Raw genomic sequence first — 27408 nt, 5'->3', positions numbered from 1 at the left:
CAATACAGAGAGAGAGAGAGAGAGAGAGAGAGAGAGAGAGAGAGAGAGAGAGAGAGAGAGAGAGAGAGAGAGAGAGAGAGGGGGGAATTCAAGCACTTTCAACGACCCATGTGCAATAACTTTTAAGACCTTGATTTCTTTTTCTCAAATTCACAAACTTTCAAGGACCCGTGGGAACCCTGTCTAATACGCGCGTTGTCTTCAAATTTGTTCCGATTTCAATGTATGACGCATCATTTGAAAGCTTACAATGTAGTTTCAGACTATGTAAAAAAAACAGAAAAATTACATAGGCAACTGGTTTATGATTTGACCAGCTGGTGTCACATGAGTGTGATCTTCATCATACGTGTGATGGTGTGTTGCTGTGTGAGGTCGTGGGGTCACATGTTGCTGTGTGAGGTCGTGGGGTCATAAGGTCGTGAGGTCATGTGACTGACCTCTCCTGCTTCAGAGCGAACTCCAGCATCTTGATCCTCCTGACCAGGTCTTTCTTCAGGTTCTCCTGCCCCTTCCTCTCACCCTGCAGGAACGCGATCTGGGCCTGTAAAATAAAATGAATGGTAAACAGACTGACTTATATAGCGCCTTATTCCAAAGCGCTTTACAATGGCCTCTCATTCACCCATTCACACACACATTCACACACCAATGGTGGCAAGCTACCATGCAAGGCGCCGGCCCGCTCATTGGGAGCAAATTAGGGTTAAGTGTCTTGCCCAAGGACACTTCGACATGTGGCCAGCCGGGGCTCGAACCACTGATCTCAAAGCGAATTTACGAACGCGGCTCAAGTGTATCATGGCGAGCTAGTTACGTTGTTCGGCGGAGAAGAACTCGAAATGCCTCCCTCGTCATTTAAATCCCATGTATGGGAGCACTTTGGCTTCTCTGTCAATTATGACGAGAGGCACGAAAAAGGTAGCTCGACAACTTCTGATAATGAAGGCATTTTTTTCATACCATGTTCAAAATATGGGTTCACTTTATTATTTAGTTAAAAGTGGCATAAAACATGTTTATTCGTCTGCTTTAAAGAGCCCAGTGATTCACTGCTGCAACCAGGCGCCTCCCTCTTTCATATTGCACTAATAATTTAAGTTGAATGTGTATTTCAGTATAATATGTAATGTTTGAGTGTATAATATGTTTTATATATATATATATTACCAGTTTTTACATCTTGAATGTTGTTGGTTTTTTTCACATAATAAAAGTGGTGTTTTTACAGAATTCAAGGAAAAAGCAGTTTTTATAATAAAAACAATTTTTTTGTGTTGATACGAAAAATGATCCGATCCGTGACTCAAAAACCATGACCTGATCCGATCCGTGAGTTAGGTGATCCGTTACACCCCTAATACACACACACACACACACACACACACACACACACACACACACACACACACACACACACACACCTTAAATGCTTTATTTATGTCCACATAAATGTATAATATGTATAGGACATAAACACTATCAGTGCATTTTGACATTATGAAAACAGTCAGTTACAGTAGTGCTGAGCCAACAACCAGTTATGCTACACACAGTGGGCCCTATTATGCACTTCATAAGTCTTAAGCAATAAGACGAGGCGGTAGATCTAAACTTAAGACGTGGAGGCGTGGTCAAGGCCACTTTGCTATTATGCTTGCGGTAGTGGGCGCCTAAAACCCGGCGCTAAGCAAAGAAATTAGTCATGGCTTAACCTGGCGGTGCGTCTTAATTAAGACTTAAGACTAGGGGTGTAACGGATCACCTAACTCACGGATCGGATCGTGTCACGGATTTTGAGTCACGGATCGGATCATTTTTCGGATCAACACAAAACATATATATTTTTTAATAAAAACAACATTTTCCTTGAATTCTGTAAAAACACCACTTTTAATGTGTGAAACAAAAAAACAACATTCAAGATGTCAAAACTGATATATATATCACATATATATATAACATCAGTGTTTCCTCTACATGCATTTATTGGTGGCGGGCCGCCACGATGGAATTTCCTCCGCCACGAATTGATTCAGTCCACAACAACAACAAAAAAAAAAAGTTCTCAAAAAAACAAACAAAAAAAAAAACATTTTAGCTGATTAAAATATATCTGATCCTAGATCAGCGCTATAATGGATGTTGACTAAAAGTGCACCTAAATCCACGCCCATCTCTCTCTAACCGCTGATCCAAAATCAGATTAATGACATTCAGTTGACGACGTGACACAAGGGCTCCTGATTGGTCTAAATGTGAACTGTGGTATTATTGTTATTGTGTACAGGCCACCGTAGTGACATCCGGGGGGTATTCCATCAACATCGCTAAAGGGAAAATCCAGGTTTAGTCTGATAAATCTCGCGAGAGTTCTTACAAATATCCAGGCATATTCTGATAGGTCTCGCAAGAGTTATCAAAAATAAGCCAGGATTTTCCTTTAGCGACGTTGATGGAATACCCCCCAGGTCAGGTGGGCAGGTTACGACGAGACAACAAGAGACCGGTATTGTAGAGCTTACAGAGCGAGTTAAAATAAAGACACTTACATTGAAATACAGAAGGACTCACGTGTATGTTTAATAGAATAACACGACATGGTGTCAGAAGTCCTGTAAGTGAGTGTTAAGAGTTAGATCGGCCGACAAGTGTCATTTGAGCTCGTGACGGTGAGAAGGGAGAAGAAAAGATGGATGCTAATGCTAACGCGGGAGCAGCTGCAGTCCAGAGAACGGCGCCAGTTTCAAGTGCTACGTTAGCAGACATTTGCAAGTCAAAAAACGATTCTTATGTGCCGTCACTTTAGCAACGACACAGTATTGTCAAGGGGAAAAGAAGGGGAGACGATTTTTTTATTGACAACGGAATTACATGCTGGAAAAACATGCAGCTAAAATTCAGGGAACATTTGGACAATAAGAGACACACGGGAGAAGTACGGGAAAACAGGGCTCATGTGGGTCTCATCAAAGGTAAGAGTTTGTTTTCTTTAACTCAGCTGATACTCAGCTGTTTACCGAATGCTCCATCTGACTGTGATTTTACTTCTGTAATGTGGTGGGTTGACATAATTCACGCACGGAACTATAGGTTGAGACTATTGTTCCGTCCGTAGTACCCAAGTTGTTTAGACTGTTCTATTTACTGCTTGAGTGTGTTGTTGACAATCGTTCATGTCCTTCATTAAACGTTTAGCTTTGTCATTTGATACGCCGCCTACGACTACCATCTCTCTGCACTACAGTAAACAGTTAATCAGTAACGTTAGCCGCTTTTGTGCTCATGTAGGCCTACTTCGTATTATATTATAGCTGATGATCTTTGTGTGTGTATGTGACTGTCAGTCACAAGTTTATATTCTGTATATTCATTTTTTCTTTTTTTTGGCCATCCTCTAGTTTTGGCTGTGATTAGGAAAAGGAAAAAAAAAAAAAAACGTTGTTTTGAGCGCGCGTGCGCGTTTCATGCGCGTGCACGCGAAAAAAATCGCGCGCGGTCACGCCCACCCGCCACCATTGTAAAAATTCCTGGAGGAAACACTGTCAGTGTTTCCTCTACATGCATTTCATCGTGGCGGGCCGCCACGATGGAATTTCCTCCGCCACCATTCAGATTTCTCAAAAAAAAAAAAAAAAAATTTAGGCCGCTTTTCAGACCTTCACATTGCTAGACACACCCACAAGCGCGAAGCGACGCGCTTGCAAAACTGTTTTGTGATTGGTCGAATACATCTAGGCTGCGTGTAGTCTACAAACTACTTCAAATGTTACAATATGCGCGACGACGGTGCTGGATCCTGGATCTGTGCATCGGTGTGCAGGAAGAACACGGAGCAGGCGCCAGACCAGACTAGATGATCGTGGAGTGAAGATATTATGAAAGTGTACGTGCTTGTCGATCACCCGTCGCATCGCGTACGCTTTAATAATCTCTTCACTCCACAATCATCTAGTCTGGTCTGGCGCCTGCTCCGTCTGTTTTTCTTCCTGCACACAGGTAAACAGATCCAGGATCCAGCAGCGTCTTCGGGCTCGCGCAAACAAACCCGGCGAATTTTTTTACTTGCCCCAGGCAAGCGTTACTGTTGAACCCTGCTGATACATGATTCTTCCCTGCACATTGACAATGTTTTCTCTCTCCTCTTTCTTCTGCGTTGTGAAGGGATCCACTGCAGCGTACACGAAAAGCGGCTACTGTGTCAACCGCTTCCCATAATAGTTACAACAACCATAAAGCCTCCATAATGATAATGAAAAGAAGGGGAGACGAATTTTTTATTGACAACGGAATTACATGCTGGAAAAACATGCAGACACAGACAATAAGAGACACACGGGAGAAGTACGGGAAAACATTTTATTTTTTTTGGCCATCCCCGAGTTTTGGCTGAAATTACGTCGTTGTTTTGAGCGCGCGCGCGCGTTTCATGCGCGTGCACGCGGAAAAACGCTACCCGCCACCATTGTAAAAATTCCTGGAGGAAACACTGAACATCTATATATAACAACATATATATATAACAACATATATATAACATCACTGCTGCAAAGTAACAGAGTACTTTTTTTGTGTGTTTACACAATCACCCAGGCTGCTTAGCGGGTGATATGACGTGATATAATTGGGACAGAGATGAGTGAATGAATGTTGTTGTCAACTCAGTACACATGCAGAGAGTGAGAATAAAGCGCACATGATTGTTTTTCTACCGGTTACATTTGAATGAATGAATGGTCTTTATTGTCATTGCTACAGTACAGGTACCAAACAACGAAATTTAGGAGGGGTGGCTCCCCTGGTGTTAGGAAAAAAATAAAAAAAAATAAAAAATAAAAAAAACGGTTTTGCTATTGATCCGCGGTACACATGCGTTCCGAACCGTGGAGGGCGATCCGAACGGATCACGGATTATCCGTGATCCGTTACACCCCTACTTAAGACGGCAAGTTAAGAAGTGCATAATAGGGCCCAGTATGTTATTCACACTAAATGATACCAGTGGATTTGACAGATACAGTATCAATACTGTACAACAGACAGTCTCCAGCTCATGGGTACAAGAAGCACCGCCTTCTCCATATTGAGCGGCTACCAATAACAGCAGATACTGAGCAATACTTTGCTAACTGTTTGTCCCTTCTCTTAGATAGCACACACGCACACGCACGCACATGCACACGTTCAGACACGGACACACACACGGACACAGACAGACAGACAGGCAGACACACACACACACACACACACACACACACACACAATAAATACAAACATATTCAGCACAGCCCCAAAAAAATCACTGCCATTGATATGTCAACTCATTTAGTTATCCTTCTGAATCTTCTAACGTGATGAGGCTTTATAGGCATAATTGTCTGTGTCATAATTATCATCTCGGTCAAACTCTTTTCTTCAGAACAAGAAGAATGCTGCGGAATGCTCCGGAATGCCCCTCAGAGACTCTAAATGCTCTATTAACATTCCAGACAGATTGCCAGGACAATTCCTATGGTAGAAGAAATATTTAGGCCAAATGTGTGGACGTCCTACCTACACACACACACACACACACACACACACACACACACACACACACACACACACACACACACACACACACACACACACACACACACACACACACACACACACACACACACACACACACACACACACACACACACACACACACACACACACACACACACACACACACACACACACACACACACACACAGGGCTTTTGGGCAATCCTTTTATTCGATGCAGTCTAACCTCACACCCACTGCTTAGAGAGGTCTTGGTAACACAATAACACATACACACACAAATGAACTGGCTCGCCTCCAGAGACAGAAATACACCAAATCAATATGCATGATGGTATATAAAGCAAATAAATCTGTTTTAATCTACTCCCTCTGCTTCCCTCTCTCTCTCTCTCCCTCTCTCCCTCCCTCCCTCCCTCTTCACTCCTCCTCCGCACCAGTCTCTTCAATAGCAGGCAGCAGCAGCCGTTTGACGCACACAGGCTGAGTCACAGCCTTACATCACTGGGTGGTCGGAGGTTCATTATAAGAGGAGAGTAGAAGTTGTTACTGTGGAGTTCTGGGCTCCTCTTGGAAGGCACCTGCTGCCTCTGCTGCCTGCAGTGGTGAGTCACACCAGAGCTCCAATCTGCCTAGTTAGTTTAACACCAGAACAGCCATGGGTGTTGGGGTCATTTAACACTAGAACAGCCATGGGTGTTGGGGTCATTTAACACTAGAACAGCCATGGGTGTTGGGGTCATTTAACACTAGAACAGTCATGGGTGTTTGGGCATTTAACACTAGAACAGTCATGGGTGTTTGGGTCATTTAACACCAGGCTGCTACAACACACTACAGGCTGCTACAACACACTATAGACTGCTACAACACACTACAGGCTGCTACAACACACTATAGACTGCTACAACACACTACAGGCTGAGGCTGCTACAACACACTAGACTGCTACAACACACTACAGGCTGCTACAACACACTATAGACTGCTACAACACACTATAGACTGCTACAACACACTATAGACTGCTACAACACACTATAGACTGCTACAACACACTACAGGCTGAGGCTGCTACAACACACTAGACTGCTACAACACACTAGACTGCTACAACACACTAGACTGCTACAACACACTATAGACTGCTACAACACACTAGACTGCTACAACACACTATAGACTGCTACAACACACTACAGGCTGCTACAACACACTATAGACTGCTACAACACACTACAGGCTGCTACAACACACTATAGGCTGCTACAACACACTATAGACTGCTACAACACACTATAGACTGCTACAACACACTACAGGCTGAGGCTGCTACAACACACTAGACTGCTACAACACACTACAGGCTGCTACAACACACTATAGACTGCTACAACACACTATAGACTGCTACAACACACTATAGACTGCTACAACACATTATAGACTGCTACAACACACTACAGGCCGCAAAAAAATTATGGAAGACGCTGTGTGAAACTGTCTCCTGGTGTAAGTAAGGAGGGAAGAGAGGAGAGGAGGAGAAGGGGCTCTGACTCACACCATCTTCTCAATCAAACGTTAAGCTGGAGAGGAATACAACGAGTCCACTTGGGCCGTAGAAACACACAGGATGGGTTTAATTCCTGACCTCACACTGAGGGTGTTATCAGGCCAGAGGACGGGTGTCTCTCAGTCTGAGCCACAGAGGGAGACACTGAGCAGGAGGAGTCTAAAGCTTTCGGCTTTTCTGAGATATAAAACAGACATGTAGTTAAAGACCATTCGTACCACTGTCTTATCTAATGTCATCCCTTCATAAACGCATCTGCCTATCTATCTATATCTCTATCTCTATCTACTCCTCTATCTCTCTCTCTCTCTCTCTCTACTCCTCTATCTATCTATCTATCTATCTATCTATGCATATGAAACACAGCTCACATTGGTCAGTGGACCCTCAAGTGAAACATCAGCAATATCATTGTTTTAAGTAGGCCTACTTTATTTCAGTAGCTAATAGTACCTAAAAACAAACTGACAATCAACCTACTTCACAAAACATACGGCCAAGGAGGCAGAAACACTTGTGCTCTCCCACCTTGAGCACATTTCAATCAGCCAGGCTCCTGAGGCTGAGGTTTGTGCATTCCAGACGTGTTTTCTCCCAGACTAGTTTGGCGTCATTGCCAAAGGCAACTAAGAAACACAACGAAGGCATTTAGCAGAGACACAGGGGAACTCTGTTAAAAACGCTCAGGGAAATCTCACTGGTCACTCCGATACACCGATCTCACTCCATCCACAAACACATCATATTCCTAAAAACACCACAGATTAGTAGGCTATTATTACATACCAGGGTTCCTACAAGTTTTAACAAGTCAGATTTAAGACCTTTTTAGACCCTTTTTTAGACCTATTTGAATAGAATTTTAGACCTATTCGTGACACCATATGATAGCTTTTTGTCATCCTCTAGGTGATGAAATTAGGGATTTCACTGCCATACAGACAAAAAAGTGAAGGATAATTAATATAAAATAAATAAGTCCCTAACCCTAAGTCCCATAATTACTCAAAAGTACATTTTCATTTCCGCGTAAATAGATGTGGTCGGACTGATTTCCTTGCAGAACAAGCTAATCTCAAGACCTAGCACCTCATTCTTTAGACCGAATAACTGAAATGTAAGACCTTTTTAGGCCTTATAAATTGGATTGCTGGATTTCAGACTTCAAGGCTTTTTAAGACCAGCGCGGGAACCCTGACATCATATTCCTAAAAACACCACAGATTACAGGCTATTATTACTACATACTCAAATGACTTTCAGCTATGGCTCCCCTTCATAAAACACACATTAGCCTAGCGAGAGAGGCACATAACAACAGACTACAGCTGCAGGCCGTGTTTACAATGCAGAGAACAACCTTGTTGATGACGAACACAACCAGGCATGAAAACAGGTCGGGGTGAAAAAGGTGAGAAGGATACGAGACCGCTCCTGCAGTGCATGGCTAACCTTGTTTGCGTAGTTAATATCTTTCTGACAGATAATGCACCTTGCCAATCCCTGCTTGTCAATCTTCTTGAACACATCTGCCAGATGGAATGAAAGCTCTTGTCCGTTTGTCTCTACCTTAGCTTCTAATTTAAGCCATGACCAGTTTCAGCTGCACTTTATTCCTCTATCTAGTTGTTTGACAACCAGAGCATCTTTCTCTCCTAACACACTCATTCTGAAAGAAAAACAATGTTCACAAACTCTTGTGTAACGTTATCTGCATACATATACCATATATCTGCCATATATCATACTTCCGTTATATATCGAAAAATATGATGATAAATACATATAAAACAGAGGTATAATATATATGGCAGTCTCACGCGCCTGTCACGTCTCCACTACATTAGAACTTCGCATCCTTTGATACATATGGCGGGATGTAAGGATCTGTAACTTCGCAAACAATGGCAAAATTGAAATAGTTTACTCTATGTTCAACTGCCGCGGCGAAGTTACAGATCCTTACATCCCGTCATATGTATCAAAGGATGCGAAGTTCTAATGTACTGGAGACGTGACAGGCGCGTGAGACTGCCATATATCATACCTCTGTTTTATATGTATTTATCATCATATTTATATCATCAAGGATCTTGACGGGATGTAAGGATCTTGTAACTTCGCAAACAATGGCAGAATTGAAATAGTTTACTCTATGTTCAACTGCCGCGGCGTTGCCTTTAATATACAAATATTGTATGACCCTCACACGGCGCGGCTCCACGGTTCTTTGGTGGAAAGGTATTTTTAACGAACTCCCAGCGAAATCAAAACACGAAAAAGTTACAAGATCCTTATATGTATCAAAGGATGCAAAGTTCTAATGTAGCTACTGGAGACGTGACAGGCGCCTGAGACTGCCATATATCATACCTCAGTTTTATATGTATTCATCATCATATTTTTCAGGCATTTAGTTCATTAAACGGCGAAAATCACTGGCGGACCTGGGTTGCGATTCCATTTAATTTACAGGGAACTATGTGTGAAAGGGGCTAACACACAGCTTGCAAAATAGGCTGACAACGCTAACGTTAGTAGTTATCTGTACTGTATCTGTACCAGGGTTTCCGTTAGAAATAATTGCCGCCGGACATCGTGTCCGGGAAGATTTCGATTTACCGGACAAACGTGATATATTCCGGTCATCTGATTAAAATATAATAAAAAAAATAATAATCAAAATCATATTATTTTTTTCTCTAAATCTAATATAGCTGTTTGTCGCGGTGATTACTGTTGTGTAGCGGCCTATATATGCCATTTAATGTCTATTTCTCATCCGATACGATTAGATGCGAGCTATATAATATATAATAATATAACATGATTCGCATGCGCGCTATGCCATTATGTCCAGCGCTGAACGGGCGCCTCACTGGGAACTGAACAGACAGCATCGATCAATGAACGGACTCCACATTACGTTAACTGAAGTTTGTTAAATTGTTTGGGATTAATGTGAGTTTTCTATTTTCTCTTTCCAGTTTTACCCTTTTTTTAAATCAATAAAACAACGTCATTTCTATAACCAGGGGGGTATTCCATCACATCGCTAAAAGAAAATCCAGGTTTAGTCTGACAAAGTCTCGCGAGGGTTCCTAAAAATATACAGGCATATTCCGATAAATCTCGCGAGAGTTATCAAAAATAAGCCAGGATTTTCCTTTAGCGACGTTGATGGAATACCCCCCAGGTCTCGCTGGTTGGGAAGGCATTTCGTTTAGCTGCCTGTCAAATCATACTTAATCGGACTCGGGAGTATGACAATGAGGAGAACATAACTGTTTTTGTATGTCGTCCTGAAGACCGGCTGTTAGATCATATCGCTGAAGTTTGTCTCCATAGTGTAAATGTTGTCCGTTTCGTTTGTTATCCGCTCCGCTTCGGGACACCATTTTCAGCTGAGCACCAAACACACACACACAACACTGCCCGAGAGAGAAGGACCCGCCCCCTTTAGTTAGCCTATAGGCTAACTAAAGGGGGCGGGTCCTTCTCTCTCGGGCAGGCTAACTAAAGGGGGCGGGTCCTTCTCTCTCGGGCAGGCTAACTAAAGGGGGCGGGTCCTTCTCTCTCGGGCAGTGTTGTGCGTGTATGAGTGTGTGTGTGTTTGGTGCTCAGCTGAAAATGGTGGCCCGAAGCCAAATTGTGCTTAGAGGGAATTATTTTCACCGGACATTATGTCCGACGAGTTTTCAATTTGTCGGACTTCAACACATTTTACCGGACAAAGACCGGTAATTACCGGTTAACGGAAACCCTGATCTGTACTGCACTTAGTAATGTTAGTACCAAATGTTAGTACCAAAGTTAGCCATCTATCGTTAGCTAGCAATTTGTGTTTTGTTAACGTTACATTCTTATCTCAGTATTTGCGAAGGTCCTTGTCTTCTCTCAGCATACAAAAACCGCGGCTGAAGTTCTGTCACCAATTTCTTCACCAAGGAGTTTCACGCGCACATTACAGTTTCTGCCCTTCACGCCTGCGCACATGTTGCTTCTCTTTTCTGTAGCCCTGGCCATCAACGGCCCATCAAAATCTAATTGTTCGAACGTTCAACGTGCGTTCCAGACTAAAGAGCCGTTCCGCTCCGCTTCCCCCCCCCCCAAAACAAAAAACAAAAAAACTCATCGGATCTATATGATTCAGGGAAGTCACCTATTTTGGATTCAAAACGGCTAATTTCGACAAAAGGTGAGCGATTATCATGCCTGACAACACAGGGTTAGCCTAGCGTAATCACAGCTACCACAAACCAGCTAGCAACAAAGGTGGCTGCACTGATAACCAGCCAAGTACATTCCACACATTCCACTGTGCCAGTACAGACAGACACAGAGAGCTGCAAAACAAGAGAGGAAAGGCAGTGTTTGCAGCACTGCTGTTCAGCCTCTATAACACCCTACTATAACACCCTACTGTTAGCCTATAACACCCTACTGTTAGCCTATAACACCCTACTATAACACCCTACTGTTAGCCTATAACACCCTACTGTTAGCCTATAACACCCTACTATAACACCCTACTGTTAGTCTATAACACCCTACTGTTAGCCTATATAACACTGTACTGTCAGCCTATATACCATAGGGGTGTAACGATACATCGATTCACATCGATGCATCGATTCATTGACTAACGATCTGATTACATCGACGCAATGTAAAAACATCGATCTATATCGTCATCTTAAAGATACACCTTTATTTTGAAATGGCACATTCTGCGTGACTGTCACCATTATATATGAGTTGCCTCTACCAAATCCGTCTAAAAAAGTCACGAGGAAAGTCCTGTCTTTCGCTTTTTAGCTTGAGGTGCGCTTGTTTTGGAATTCCATTCGCTGCAGCGGCCGCGCTCACCCCGCCCCCGTCCAGTTTCTCAACTGGATTGGACAGCGCCTTCGCCTGTCTGGGGGACATCGCTTGGCCGCGCAGTTTTGTTTCATAGGACATTAATGTTTTAAAGCTGAATATCTCTTGTTTGTGAGACTAGTGAACGGGTCTATTTTTCTTTTTGTAACAGAAGAATACTGTATAATACAATATGATTTAAATGCTGGATACCTGGAAGAGCTCACAAATAAAATGGTCAAATCATATTCTAGTTGTTTTTGTGAGTTGATAATTGTGTTAGATTGGCATATGATATCGCGTCATATCGATCATATCGTCATATCGATCTTGAATCGAATCGAAATCGTATCGTAACTGACATTGTGATATCGTCAAACATTGTATCGTCATACAAACAAATCGATATAATATCGTATCGTGATGAAGCTGGTGATTTACACCCCTAATATACCACTGTACTGTCAGCCTATACAACACTGTACTGTTAGCCTATAACACTGTACTGTCAGCCTATAACACTGTACTGTTAGCCTATAACACTGTACTGTCAGCATATACAACACTGTACTGTTAGTCTATACAACACTGTACTGTTAGCCTATAACACTGCACTGTTAGCCTATAACACTGTACTGTTAGCCTATAACACTGTACTGTCAGCCTATACAACACTGTACTGTCAGCCTATACAACACTGTACTGTCAGCCTATATAACACTGTACTGTTAGCCTATATAACACTGTACTGTTAGTCTATATAACACTGTACTGTTAGTCTATATAACACTGTACTGTCAGCCTATACAACACTGTACTGTCAGCCTATACAACACTGTACTGTCAGCCTATACAACACTGTACTGTCAGCCTATATAACACTGTACTGTTAGTCTATATAACACTGTACTGTCAGTCTATACAACACTGTACTGTCAGTTTATACAACACTGTACTGTCAGCCTATATAACACTGTACTGTTAGTCTATATAACACTGTACTGTCAGTCTATATAACACTGTACTGTCAGCCTATACAACACTGTACTGTCAGCCTATACAACACTGTACTGTCAGCCTATATAACACTGTACTGTTAGTCTATATAACACTGTACTGTCAGCCTATATAACACTGTACTGTTAGTCTATATAACACTGTACTGTCAGTCTATACAACACTGTAGTGTCAGCCTATATAACACTGTACTGTCAGCCTATATAACACTGTACTGTCAGCCTATATAACACTGTACTGTCAGCCTATACAACACTGTACTGTCAGCCTATACAACACTGTACTGTCAGCCTATACAACACTGTACTGCTCAGCCTATACAACACTGTACTATCAGCCTATACAACACTGTACTGTCAGCCTATATAACACTGTACTGTCAGCCTATACAACACTGTACTGTCAGCCTATACAACACTGTACTGCTGAGCCTATACAACGCCCTACCCTACAACACCCCGAGAACTACAGTGATATCTTAGGGGTGGGCATCAATGATCGACGATCGATAATTGATCGATAAGGATCTTGGTCGATCACAAAATATTTTGCTCGATAATCGTTAATATTATTATATATATATATATATATATATATATTATTTTTTTATAATAATAATAATGGAAATGAGTTTGTCCACGTGTCACCAGATTGCGTTCGTCTCTCACCCCTGAACATGTTAACATGATCATCTTTCTGAACAAGAACCAGTAGGCCTGCCGCCTACAGTCTCTCGCTGGAGTTTAAATTTAAGTTAAGCTGGACAACGTTTTCAGTCATCCTCCTATTTGTGAGTAACTGTTTTTTTACTGCTCCTATGGTGAGTTACTTATTTTCTATATTTTTATTTATAACGTAAAATGTGTTTTTAAGTTAAACAATTTAAGCTACTCACTGCCTTGTTTAAGAGGATTGTTATCGGACTGTAGTGTCTAGTTTGAATGTGAATGAATGAATGTGTGCAATTAGCAACACAAAAAAGTTTTTTCCCCAAGGAAAAAAAAAAAAAACTTAAAAAAAAAAAAAAACAAACTTAGAAAAATAAAACTTATGAAAAAAAAGCTTATCGATTAATCGATAATTGATCGTTAATTCTTGCGATTATCGAAAAAGAAATGTTGATCGTTTGCCCAGCCCTAATCAGAATATAATTTGTCATTTAGCAGACACTTTTAATCCAATGTGATTTATAATTACGAATTACAGGGACATTCCCCCTGGAGTAACTGAGGGCTAAGTGCCTTACTCAAGGACACACTAGTGGTGGTGGTGGTGGTGGTGTTTCAGGTGGGATTTGAACTCACAACCTTCCGATTACCAGTCCAATAGACCACCACTACCCAGGCTCTACTAGATCACCACTACCCCTCTACTAGACCACCACTACCCCTCTACTAGGGGTGTAACGGATCACCTAACTCACGGATCGGATCGTGTCACGGTTTTTGAGTCACGGATCGGATCATTTTTCGGATCAACACAAACATTTTTGTTTTTATAAAAACTGCTTTTTCCTTGAATTCTGTAAAAACACCACTTTTACTATGTGACAAAAACCAACAACATTCAAGATGTCAAAACTGGTAATATATATATATATATATATATATATATATATATATACATACATATATATATATATATATATATATATATAATATATATAACATATTCTACACTCAAACATGACATAATCATACTGAAATACACTCAATTTAACTGATAGGAGAGAGGGAGGAGGCGCCTGGTTGCAGCAGTGAATCACTGGGCTCTTTAAAGCAGATAAATACACATGTTTTATGCCACTTTTAACTAAATAATAAAGTGAACTCTTATTTTGAACATGGTATGAAAAAAATGTTTTTTTTGAGTTGTCGAGCTACCTTTTTCGTGCCTCCCGTCATAGTTGACAGAGAAGACAAAGTGCTCCCATACATGGGATTTAAATGACGAGGGAGGCATTTCGAGTTCTTCTCCGCCGAACAACGTAACATGATACACTTGGGCCGCGTTCGTAAATTCGCTTTGAGAGCGCCGGAGCGCACACTGGGTCCGACGTCATAAAGGGACCAAGTAATTTGATTGGACAAGAGGCGTTCCTTGAACGCTGATCAGATTCCAGAGCGGATTTACGAACGCAAAAAAAAAAAAAAACGAGTTTTTTTTTTGTTTTTTTTTGCAATTGATCCGCGGTACACACGCGTTTCGAACCGTGGAGGGCGATCCGAACGGATCACGGAATTTCCGTTACACCCCTACCCTCTACTAGACCACCACTACCCCTCTACTAGACCACCACTACCCCTCTACTAGACCACTACTACCCCTCTACTAGACCACCACTACCCCTCTACTAGACCACCTCTACCCCCACCATCAGTACATGTATGTATATCTTACACAAGAGAGTTAGGTAAAGGACCGTGAAAAACACTGAAGCCATGTTAAACTAGGATTACATGACCACAGGGTCACAAGTTGGTGAAGTTGACATTGTACAGTAGCTTTACCGAAGACAAAGACTGGCTGTTATGTGCAGGATGCTCCTGTTGTCCCATTGCAAGTATTACTATTAGCCTACATAGTATTATTTTTAATAAAACACATTGCACTCTGGGGGCGGCTGTGTCTCAGGAGGTAGAGGCTGTGTCTCAGGAGGTAGAGTCGCCGTCTAATGATCACAAGGTTGGCAGATTAGCAGTTCGAGCCCCGGCTGGCCACATGTGGAAGTGTCCTTGGGCAAGACACTGAACCCCAAAATTGCTCCCAGTGAGCGGGCCGGCGCCTTACATGGTAGGCCGTTGTAAAGCACTTTGGAGCAGCAAAAAAAGGTGCTATATAAGTGCAGTCCATTTAGCCTAATAGAGTGTCGTAGGATGGCATTATCGAAACCCGACTTGTGTTCGTTCATGTCAAAATGAGGCAGAAAGCACCTTGCTGAGGAACATCACAACCCTTTCACTTTCACTTTAACAACGAGGTTGTGGGCGATCAGAGGCAGCTACACTATCATTACTAAATAGTTTAATTCGCCTTGACATTTATGACATTCTTACATTCCCTGGGGAACTCTGCCTAGCGCGCACATGCTAACAACTTTTTCATCATCAGCATTTTCTGAACAAGTGTGTGTGTGTGTGTGGGGGGGGGGGGGACCTAACACAGTTACAGTTATTTACAACACAACCATTAATACTCATTACTGTCCCAATGAATTAGGCCTGATTGTTGGAGTACTATTAAAGACCAAACATAGCCTAGGCAATAGGCCTGTATTATATTATTCATGATGGGTTTGGGGAAGCATTATGGGGTCCGCCGCTGGGTGCTGGTAGGCAAACTGGTAGTAGTCGCTCTATGAGTAGAGGGCTGCAAGGGAATTTTCCTTTATAGTGTACAGGTTTTCACTTTTGCCTGCTTGCGTCTCTGTCAGTATGTGAAGCGCATTGAGTCGCATCTTGTGAGAAATGCGCTATACAAATAAAACTTGATTTGATTTGATATAGAAAATAGAGACGCAAGCGTCTTGCGTCAACGCATGCATGAGTCATGAAGGGAGTGGAGGGAGTTAACAGGTCAATGGAGCAGAGGTTAGGGTTCAGAGCAGAGAAAGTCCTTTGCTGGTGAGATTCTGCTGAGCTTTAATATAGGAGCCTGGTGGCAGCTGCTGACCTTTGACCCTTTGGCCCTTTCCACAGTCGTGACATCACAAGACTGCAGGAATCAATGCCAGCCAGCCCAGCAGCCTCCAGCTCTATTGTCAGACTGCCTTGGCGAGCCAGCCAGGCCGCGGTCTCACTCTGTACTTCCAACACTGCAACAGTGTTACGCAGAAGTGCCTGTTGAAGTTGCGGAGGTGTTAGAAGCTGACATAACTAGATGATAGAGGATGTTCTCAGATCAATAAAACACCGACACCCACACACAACATACACATACCGTACACACTCTTTAGTTGCGTCTGTTGTAAGCACAGCAACCCTGACAGATCGGTGCAAGTTTGAAAACTTGGGGAGGGCAGGCAGCTCTGTGTCGTGAGAAGGCAGCCATCCTACACAGACACGTATTAAACTGTGTTTTGTGTAAGGGGAGAGAAGGGGAGAGGAGGAGAGTGTCAGAAGGAGAGAGGAGGAGAGTGTCAGAAGGAGAGAGGAGGAGAGTGTCAGAAGGAGAGAGGAGGAGAGTGTCAGAAAGAGAGAGGAGGAGAGTGTCAGAAGGAGAGAGGAGGAGAGTGTCAGAAGGAGAGAAGGAGAGTGTCAGAAGGAGAGAAGGAGAGTGTCAGAAGGAGAGAGGAGGAGAGTGTCAGAAGGAGAGAGGAGGAGAGTGTCAGAAGGAGAGAAGGAGAGTGTCAGAAGGAGAGGAGGAGAGTGTCAGAAGGAGAGAGGAGGAGAGTGTCAGAAGGGGAGAGGAGGAGTGTCAGAAGGAGAGAGAAGGAGTGTCAGAAGGGGAGAGAAGGAGAGTGTCAGAAGGGGAGAGAAGGAGAGTGTCAGAAGGGGAGAGAAGGAGAGTGTCAGAAGGAGAGGAGGAGAGTGTCAGAAGGAGAGTGTCAGAAGGAGAGGAGGAGAGTGTCAGGAGGAGAGAATGAGAGTGTCAGAAGGAGAGAAGGAGTGTCAGAAGGAGAGGAGGAGAGTGTCAGAAGGAGAGAAGGAGTGTCAGAAGGAGAGGAGGAGAGTGTCAGAAGGAGAGGAGGAGAGTGTCAGAAGGGGAGAGGAGGAGAGTGTCAAAAGGAGAGGAGGAGAGTGTTAGAAGGGGAGAGAAGGAGAGTGTCAGAAGGAGAGAGGAGGAGAGTGTCAGGAGGAGAGAAGGAGAGTGTCAGAAGGGGAGAGAAGGAGAGTGTCAGAAGGAGAGAGGAGGAGAGTGTCAGGAGGAGAGAAGGAGAGTGTCAGAAGGGGAGAGAAGGAGTGTCAGAAGGAGAGGAGGAGAGTGTCAGAAGGAGAGAAGGAGTGTCAGAAGGAGAGGAGGAGAGTGTCAGAAGGAGAGGAGGAGAGTGTCAGAAGGGGAGAGGAGGAGAGTGTCAAAAGGAGAGGAGGAGAGTGTTAGAAGGGGAGAGAAGGAGAGTGTCAGAAGGAGAGAGGAGGAGAGTGTCAGGAGGAGAGAAGGAGAGTGTCAGAAGGGGAGAGAAGGAGAGTGTCAGAAGGGGAGAGAAGGAGAGTGTCAGAAGGAGAGAGGAGGAGAGTGTCAGAAGGAGAGAGGAGGAGAGTGTCAGAAGGAGAGAAGGAGAGTGTCAGAAGGAGAGAGAAGGAGAGTGTCAGAAGGGGAGAGAAGGAGAGTGTCAGAAGGAGAGAGGAGGAGAGTGTCAGAAGGGGAGAGGAGGAGAGTGTCAGAAGGTGAGAGGAGGAGAGTGTCAGAAGGGGAGAGGAGGAGAGTGTCAGAAGGTGAGAGGAGGAGAGTGTCAGAAGGAGAGGAGGAGTGTCAGGAGGAGAGAAGGAGAGTGTCAGAAGGGGAGAGGAGGAGAGTGTCAGAAGGAGAGAAGGAGAGTGTCAGAAGGGGAGAGGAGGAGAGTGTCAGAAGGAGAGGAGGAGAGTGTCAGAAGGGGAGAGGAGGAGAGTGTCAGAAGGAGAGGAGGAGAGTGTCAGAAGGGGAGAGGAGGAGAGTGTCAGAAGGGGAGAGGAGGAGAGTGTCAGAAGGGGAGAGGAGGAGAGTGTCAGGAGGAGAGAAGGAGAGTGTCAGAAGGTGAGAGGAGGAGAGTGTCAGAAGGAGACAGGAGGAGAGTGTCAGGAGGAGAGAAGGAGAGTGTCAGAAGGAGAGAGGAGGAGAGTGTCAGAAGGAGAGAGGAGAGTGTCAGAAGGAGAGGAGGAGAGTGTCAGAAGGAGAGAAGGAGAGTGACAGAAGGTGAGAGGAGGAGAGTGTCAGAAGTAAAGTGCTTTGAAATAAGGCGCTATATAAGTCAGTCTGTTTACCGTTTAAAATCCAATGAAGGGGCGCTTAGGTGGCGTAGTGGGTTAAGCGTTGACCATGTAACCACAGGGTCCCCGGTTCAATTCCGTCCGGGGACATGTCCTGCATGTCATGCCTCCTCTCTCTCTCACCCATCCTTCCTGTCTAAACCTCTACTCTATCTGTCAATAAAATGAAAAATATGAGTGGGACTGCCCCACTCAGAAAAAATAAATAATAATAATTTTTTAAAAATCCAATGAAATTGAAGAGCCTATCCTATCGCTCCATCCAGGTTCAATCCAAGCCTGACCGACCGGATAATCTAGAATTCTCCGGCCCTCAGAAGGAAGGGTGAGAACCACTGGAGGTGTGGCTAGACGCCAGACTGTTACTGAAGCACATGTCTTTATTAGGGATGCACGATATGCATTTTTTCCAACCGATACCGATATTTACCCGCTTCTCGTGGCCGATAACCGATACCGATACCGATATTATTATTATTATTTTATCTTTCCTAGCCCCAGGGGAGCTCCCCCTCCCAAATTTCGTTGTTTGGTACCTACTATATCAATGACAATAAAGACCATTCAGATATAATTTCACAGTTGATAACCTGTAGTTCATGCACACCTGAAGGTAAGAAAGGCTATGTAGTGAGCAAAGATTGATGATTTAATATTCCATAGTGATCTCACCAAATCTAATTTACATCACTATTGTTAACACAACAAAGAGAACACTTCTGACTCTTCAAATGCTCATTTATTATTTCCTCTAACAAACTAAATCTGTTATAGACACTGTGCACAATGCGTTTTTTAGCCAAGATCTGGCCTCCTTTTATGAAAACAAAAAAGGCTCACCTAAGAGTAATTAGATGCGTTGTGCGACCTCATCATTGTCCGAGTCTCTCCTAGGGTCATAGCTGTAACATACTGTGTGTTGTCTCACTACACCACACTAACACACTGATGTGATTCGCTTTCTGTATCCGTCGTGTCCCAACGGAGTTGCCGTAGGTCGCGGCCAGCAACCAGAAATAAACTACATGTCTACAGTAAAGTCGTGTCCGTGTCTGTCAAGAACATTACAATAGCGAGCAGCGGTAAAGCTGTCAATTCCCTTGTCATCCAATACCGGGAAACCGATGTCAGGGCTATGTGGCACTAAGTCCGCCCAGCATGGTGTCGGTAAACCTGGAGACATGTCCGCGTTAGACTGTGATGGCAGCGGATCTTCTCCCGACAGGCTAGCCATGCGACTTAGCCGTCAGCGGAGAAGTTTCTTGGGGAACACTGCACAGTGGATACACTCATCGGTAGAGATAACAGCGGCCTGGGCGTGGATTAATCCCAGACACGCTGCGCACTTAGAGTGGGTGTCCCAGCTAGCCATTTACGTCTCGGCTGTGCTAGGATCCGCTAGCTGTGCTAGGTCCGCTAGCCTCAACGTTAGCCATTGCTGGCTAGGGGTTGTAGGCTAGCTGCTAGCAGGCCTCGCTACTTCACCCGTTAGCTTGTCAGCTATCAAGGGAAAACAGAGGGGCCAGGGGAGGGATATTACTATCTACCCGCTACAAGATGTGTCGTTGTGTTGTAACTCGTAGACCTTTGCCCTCCTCTCCGAACTTTTGCAAACGCAATATCTGCCTCAGAAACTGTGAAGAATGTCCACACCGGGGAAGGCATGTTTCGCTCGCGTCTTGTCAAAACAAACTGCGTGCCTGAGTGCGGAAACCGGAAGCAGAGCGCGGAAACCGGAAACAGAAATATTTCCGGCTTCATAATATCGGTTAAATATCGGCTAAATTTTATAAAACCGATAAATACCGATAAACATTAATGTCCCATTATCGGGCCGATAAATATCGGTGCCGATAATATCGTGCATCCCTAGTCTTTATTATCTCTCTCTCTCTGCCACTTTGAGATGAGGAGCAGCCACACACACACACACACTAGGGCTGTCCCAAACGACTATTTTTCTAACGATTAATCTAGCGATTATTTTTTCTGTTCGCCGATTAGTCTAACGACTAATTTAACGATACTTTTTTTACTGTTCGATAAAAAAATAAAATAATAATAATAATATTATCATGTGTAGGCCCCTTAATTTCCACCTCACTGCTATGTTTAGCCAACTTGAATGCCAACATGGCCATTTAGAAGTCTGTCCATCACCACAACACATAGCTAGCTAGTAGCTACATAGCTAGCTAACGTTACTCTCGCTGCTATGTTATGATTAGCTAAATTGATGCTAACGTAGCATGCGAGCTACGAGCTAGATAACGTACAGTAGGTGCGAGCACCACAATGACAATAGGCTACCGTAGCTAGCCAGCTACATAGCTAACGTTACTAACACCAGAAGACAAGACATACAAACTGTGGTGAGCTACATTGCTTGTGTAACATTAGCTAGTAGCTATCCATTTTTCACTCATACACGGCCGGAAAAGTGAACAGAAATACAACGGTGACTTACGGTGGTGCTATCTTGCGGCTGTCTTCACAAAGAGCTCCAGGATGCTTTCGCTTGAGGTGCTCGTTCATTGCAGACGTACTGCTGTGATAAGGCCATTTCATTTTTGCTTTTTATTTTTTTGCTTATTTTTTTGCTTATAAAAAAATAAAAAAATAATAATAGAGAAATTTACGACGCACCGACGCACATTACGCAAGTCGACGTATTGACGTAGTCGATTACGTCGACGAATCGTAACAGCCCTAACACACACACACACAAAGAGGAACAGAAATGCAGCTTGGACGTGTATGTTGTACACTACATCCACTGAGGGATGGTGATACCAGAACGTGCAGGGGATTCTGGGATATGAAGTAGAAGTTTAAGATGACTGTAGTTCAGATAACTCATTGGACATGAACACCCTCTCACCCCCCCCAGTCTACTTTATTACCCTCTCACCCCCCCAGTCTACTTATTACCCTCTCACCCCCCCAGTCTACTTTATTACCCAGGTCACCAGGGACCTTCTCTTGGTGTCACATGATGGCTGACTGACTGACTGACTGACTGTCAGATGGACAGATGGACAGACGGACAGTTCTGGCAGAGAGATCCCCAGTTAGAGGGATTGCCCAAACAGAGCCAGTCAGACAGACAGACAGACAGACAGACAGAGAGCAGCATTGGAGCAGCAAATAAGGCACTATAGAAGTGCAGTCCATTTACCATTCAGCAGCACACAAGTAAAGCTGTACGCAGCCTCGTCCATCAGGCCTAAGGAGGGCCGTGCTGATCAGAGCTCACGTCACCACCAGCCTGCTATGCTACCTACTCTGCTAATTAAACATAAACACACTTAACTTGTATGCTGCTAATGTGATTTGTAGCCACCATGCGCTAGCCCCACCATGCGCTAGCCCCACCACAACCTAGAGTCTCACATCTCAGAAGGAACCTTCTGGACAGCCTGATGGCCTGGGCCTGGTGTTCTGAGGCTGCGTTCACACCTGCAATTCGCTTAGCACCTGTTAAATAGGCTATATGCTAAGGTTCCTTCTATCACAGAGACTGCCAATGGCCCCGGGCCTGAGCTGGATTATTTCTCCTGCAACGACTGGTGGATTGATGATTCACTTGCTTAGTCAAATGTATTGAGTGTAAGTCGCCTTGGAATAAGGCGTCTGCTAAATGGCAAACTTGTAAATGTAAATGTTGAGGGAAAACAGAATATCCTGGTCATCTGACGTCTGTTTACAGCTGTGCCACACCAACATGTGGCTCGGCCCATAATCACATTCAGACTGATGCTCCACTGACAGGCAAACAAGCAAACCTTTATCCAAACAAGTGACAATAACACTAACTGTGTTCATGTGCTACTCAGATACAGGAGTGTCCAACTTAGTCCTGCTTGTCTTCTACCCATGTATTCTTCGCCCTCACTATAAGAGACGGATGTCCTTCTCAGCTCCTTCCCTGATAATAATAATAATAATAATAATAATAACAACTTTTACTTGTATAGCGCTTTTCCTGCAAATGTTGCAGCTCAAAGTGCTTTAATAATTATATAATCACCATGTAATTATTTAGTCATTTAAAGGCAATATTAAAAAGATGGGTTTTTAGTCTTGACTTGAACATATGTGCTGAGGTTGCATCCCTAATGTAAACTGGCAGTGAGACACAATCTGGGTGCATAAAATGAGAATGCAGCCTCACCAAATCTCTTCTTTTGTACATGTGGTACATAGAGAAAACCAGCGTCAGAAGACCTGAGAGCTCTATTGGGCTGATATGCTCAGCAAAAGGTCTTTCAGATATTCTGGTGCTGTGCCAGTGAGAGCTTTATAAACAAGCAGAAGGATCTTGGAATCTATTCTGAACTTAACAGGAAGCCAGTGTAGAGTCTCTAAAATAGGAGTTATATGAGCTCGTCTGCTTGTTTTGGTTTTGATGACGACACATACGCACGACTGGGTGACTTCCACATCCAGTCAGAGAGGCTTCTCCCATCTGGAGTACTTGACCTTCTCCTCTCCTTCGACCTCACCCTGACCCGCTCTCCTCCGACTCGTGAGGCAGGCGATCAGCTCGACCTTGTCTTCACCAGATCCTCCCATACCTCCAACCTCACTGTTACCCCTCTTCATACATCTGACTTTACTGTTACCCCTCTTCATACCTCTGACCTTACTGTTACCCCTCTTCTAGTTTCTGACATTCACGTTGTATCCTTCTCCCTTCCCCTCAAATGGTAAATGGACTGACTTATATAGCGCCTTATTCCAAAGCGCTTTACAACGGCCTCTCATTCACGCAAGGCGCCGGCCCTCTCATTGGGAGCAATTTGGGGTTCAGTGTCTTGCCCAAGGACACTTCGACATGTGGCCAGCCGGGGCTCGAACCGCCAATCTGCCAACTTTGCGATCATTAGACAGCGGCTCTACCTCCTGCGCCACAGCCGCCCCCTCATCCTTCGACTCCCTCTGTCCACTGACCCTGAAGCCAGCACAATCCTCTCCACGCACTCCCTGTCTCTCTGAAACGTTACAAGCTTGTAGAATAGAGCTCAGGGCAGCTGAGAAGATGAAGAGAAACCAGCCTCCCTGCTGACCTAAAGTCTTATCTCTCTCTCCTCCGCAAACACACCTACTCTGCCTCAGCTGCTAAAGCGTCCGACTACCGTTCCAAAACACAACCCTCTGCCTCTAACCCTAGGAAATTGTTCTCCACGTTTTCCACACTCCTCAACCCACCTCCTCCTCCCTCTTCTCTGTCTGCGCATGACTTTGTCACCTACTTGAAAAAGTTGATGACATTAGCAGCTCTTTCTCTCCACTTCGCACCAACACTGCTAACACCCCACCCCGCTAACAGACCCTCTGTACTACACTCAGTCTCTCCTCGCCTTATCATCTTTTTCCCCTTCTCTTTATATTCTAAAACTGATCACATCTAAGCGGGCCAACCACCTGCCCTCTCGATCCCATCCCCTCCCCTCTTCTCCAATTTCCAATGACCTCCTTCCTTTCTTTACCACCGTAAATCAACTCCTCCCTATCCACAGGATCTGTCCTGGCTGCCTTCAAGACAGCCAGAGTCAAACCTCCTTTCAAGAAACCAACCCTTGACCCGTCTTCTGTCCACAATTACAAACCGGTATCCCTTCTCTCCTTCTTATCTAAAACCATTGAATGCTCTGTATCTAACCACCTGTCTCACTATCTCCTTCAGAACAACCTCTTTGACCCCCCTAATCCGGTTTTAAGGCTGGGCACTCTACTGAGACTGCTCTCCTTGCTGTCACGGAGGCCCTCCACTCTGCTCAAGCTTCCTCCCTCTCCTCTGTTCTGTTCTCATACTCCTGGACCTGTCTGCTGCCTTCGACAGAGTAAACCACCTGATCCTTCTCTCCACCCTCTCAGAACTGGGCATCTCTGGCTCTGCACTCTCCTGGTTTGGATCGCTGTCCTCTCCACAAGATTTTGGTATAAAAGGAAGAACACACTAGTGACAGGATGACTAAATAGGTGTGAGGTGACCCTGGTCATTAAAGGTGTGAGGTGACCCTGGTCATTAAAGGTGTGAGGTGACCCTGGTCATTAACACTAGGACAGCGACGTTTTTTTACCTACTTTTAGCGCGACGAGGTGTCGAATCACACGACCACTCTTCACAATGGGAGAGTGTGAACTGACGCACAAAGATCGCTGGATGGCGATGTCACACAAGAAGAGAAAATGACAAGATCACTAGGCTACCTCTAAAAATGCATATAAAGTTCCTATGCGCAGAGAAGCAGAGAAGTGGGGAAATTATATATATGGAGAGGAGATTGATTGTGACTGCGGGAGCTTTACTAATGAATGAAAGTTGATTATCATTATTAAAAAAGAAAAGTAATAAATATTGCAATATTGTGTTATCATAATTATGAGCTTCACAGTGATAAAGTCTGTTTATTTGTTGTGAAATTCGCCGGTAACGTCAGCCTGTCTGCCCCTGCAACTGCTATATTATATGTTATTATATGGAATGGCTGAATATGTTCATTCTTTTTATTTTGATTACATTATATAATTGTATTTGGTATAATGACAAATACTTGAAACTTGAATGATCTCACAGGAGCGCGTGCATGCACGGTAAAGTGGAGAGGAGATTGATCCGGACTGCAGGAGTTTTCATTAGGCTACTAATGAATGATGATTGATTATCATTATTAAAAAAGAATAGTAATAAATATTGCAATATTGTGTTATCATAATTATGAGCTTCACAGTGATAAAGTCTGTTTATTTGTCGTGAAATTCGCCGGTAACGTCAGCCTGTCTGCCCCTGCAACTGCTATAATATATGTTATTATATGGAATGGCTGAATATGTTCATTCTTTTTATTTTGATTACATTATATAATTGTATTTGGTATAATGACAAATACTTTAAACTTGAATGATCTCACAGGAGCGCGTGCATGCACGGTAAAGTGGAGAGGAGATTGATCCGGACTGCAGGAGTTTTCATTAGGCTACTAATGAATGATGGTTGATTATTATAATAAAACAAATAATAGTAATAAATATTGCAATATTGTGTTATTATAATTATGAGCTTCACATAGATGCACAAGCCTGCGACTGCTGTAAGCTTAGTAAGCGGGAGAGCCGTCTTTGAAACCCGCTTGGCTGCCCCCAACTCTCTCTCCTGCCTGGATGGACCACAACACACGCACACTTTATTTGTCAAATACACGCTCTTGCGTGTTTCCATTCATGATGATATGTTTCTGTAAATTCATATATATATCCTATTGCATTATTTGAAAATTTACAGCGCTATAAATAGTGTAATAGTGCAATGCACAACGCGACTTCACTAGATCTGTCGAATAAAATGAAAAATTCTGAGTGGGACTGCTCAGAAAAAACAATAATACATTATATACTGTAGGTCTATTATAAATATCCGTTCGTTATATAATATTCGTACAAGCTGTGTTGACCAGGTATCGAGACACAACAGCAGGGGAGGGGTGTGGGAAGGGAGGGGAGGGAGGGGTTACATCACCCTCTGTAGAACATCTTCTATCTAATCGGCGCACTGTGCTAAAATGCAATGCAAACAAAACAACACAGGACAGACAGCAGTGCAGTGATGCGTTTTATATTATATTCTTTGAACAACAGAACGGGACAGGCGCCAGAAACTGCCATAATATACCATACATATATCTGCCATATATCGTACCTCCGTTTTATATTGAGAAATATGATGATAAATACATATAGGGCGGAGGTATGCTATGTGGTGTGTGGCTAGATATTTTCATGTAGCACTGTGACTGCGGGGGAACCCGATGTCTTTGTTCATTGATCGGAAACGATCGACAGCCATCAACACTCCCCCCATCAAGCGCATGTCTTATTGAGTCAACACGAGTTGACTCGCTGGAACGAGACAGACTGATACACACCACACCTCTGCCATATCATACATCGGTCCCACATGTATTTATTTACCATCATATTTTTCAATATAAAACGGTATGATATGGCAGATATATATGGTAGCCTACATTGCAGTCGTCCCGCAGTTCTAGTAGATCGCCGACATCATGTTATTTGATGTACACATTTCACGGCAAGATAATTCCGATTTGTGGCAAACACCTAACAATTGTTCGTTCACTAAACATTATAACATGAACACAGTTATAGCACCAGTTCCTAGCACCTAGTTTCCTAGCACCAGGGGAGCCCCCCCTCCCAAATTTCGTTGTTTGGTACCTGTACTATATCAATGACAAATAAAGACCATTCATTCATTCATTCAAACAATGACAGTTACAGTCTCGCTCAAACTGTAGCGAGATTAGGAGACTACTAATTGAGAAAAAGAAAAGAAAATACATGAAAGAAAGGAGAGAAAGAGTACAGAATGATAAATCATTCAGAATGTTATTGGTTTTAATATTTCACAATCTGCCAGAATAAGCACGCTCCCTCGCACGCCCAGCACATCATTTTTGATGCCGCTAATGTGTGT

At 43.6% G+C, this 27408-nt stretch overlaps 1 protein-coding gene across 1 annotated transcript in view; it reads right to left on the bottom strand.

Annotated features, from left to right (window-relative positions):
- Positions 1-27408, bottom strand: part of strn (striatin, calmodulin binding protein) — a 70678-nt gene that overhangs the window by 30349 nt on the left and 12921 nt on the right. Inside the window, exon 2 of the mRNA XM_080549132.1 lies at positions 441-544. Within this exon, the coding sequence (XP_080405258.1) occupies positions 441-544 (104 nt within the window). The remainder of the gene's footprint in view (positions 1-440; positions 545-27408) is intronic.

This window comes from Nansenia antarctica (assembly GCF_963989245.1).
Source record: "Nansenia antarctica genome assembly, chromosome: 1".
NCBI lineage: Eukaryota > Metazoa > Chordata > Actinopteri > Argentiniformes > Microstomatidae > Nansenia > Nansenia antarctica.
The sequence above is the reverse complement of the archived record's forward strand: the minus strand, read 5'-3'. Positions and strand labels throughout refer to the sequence as shown.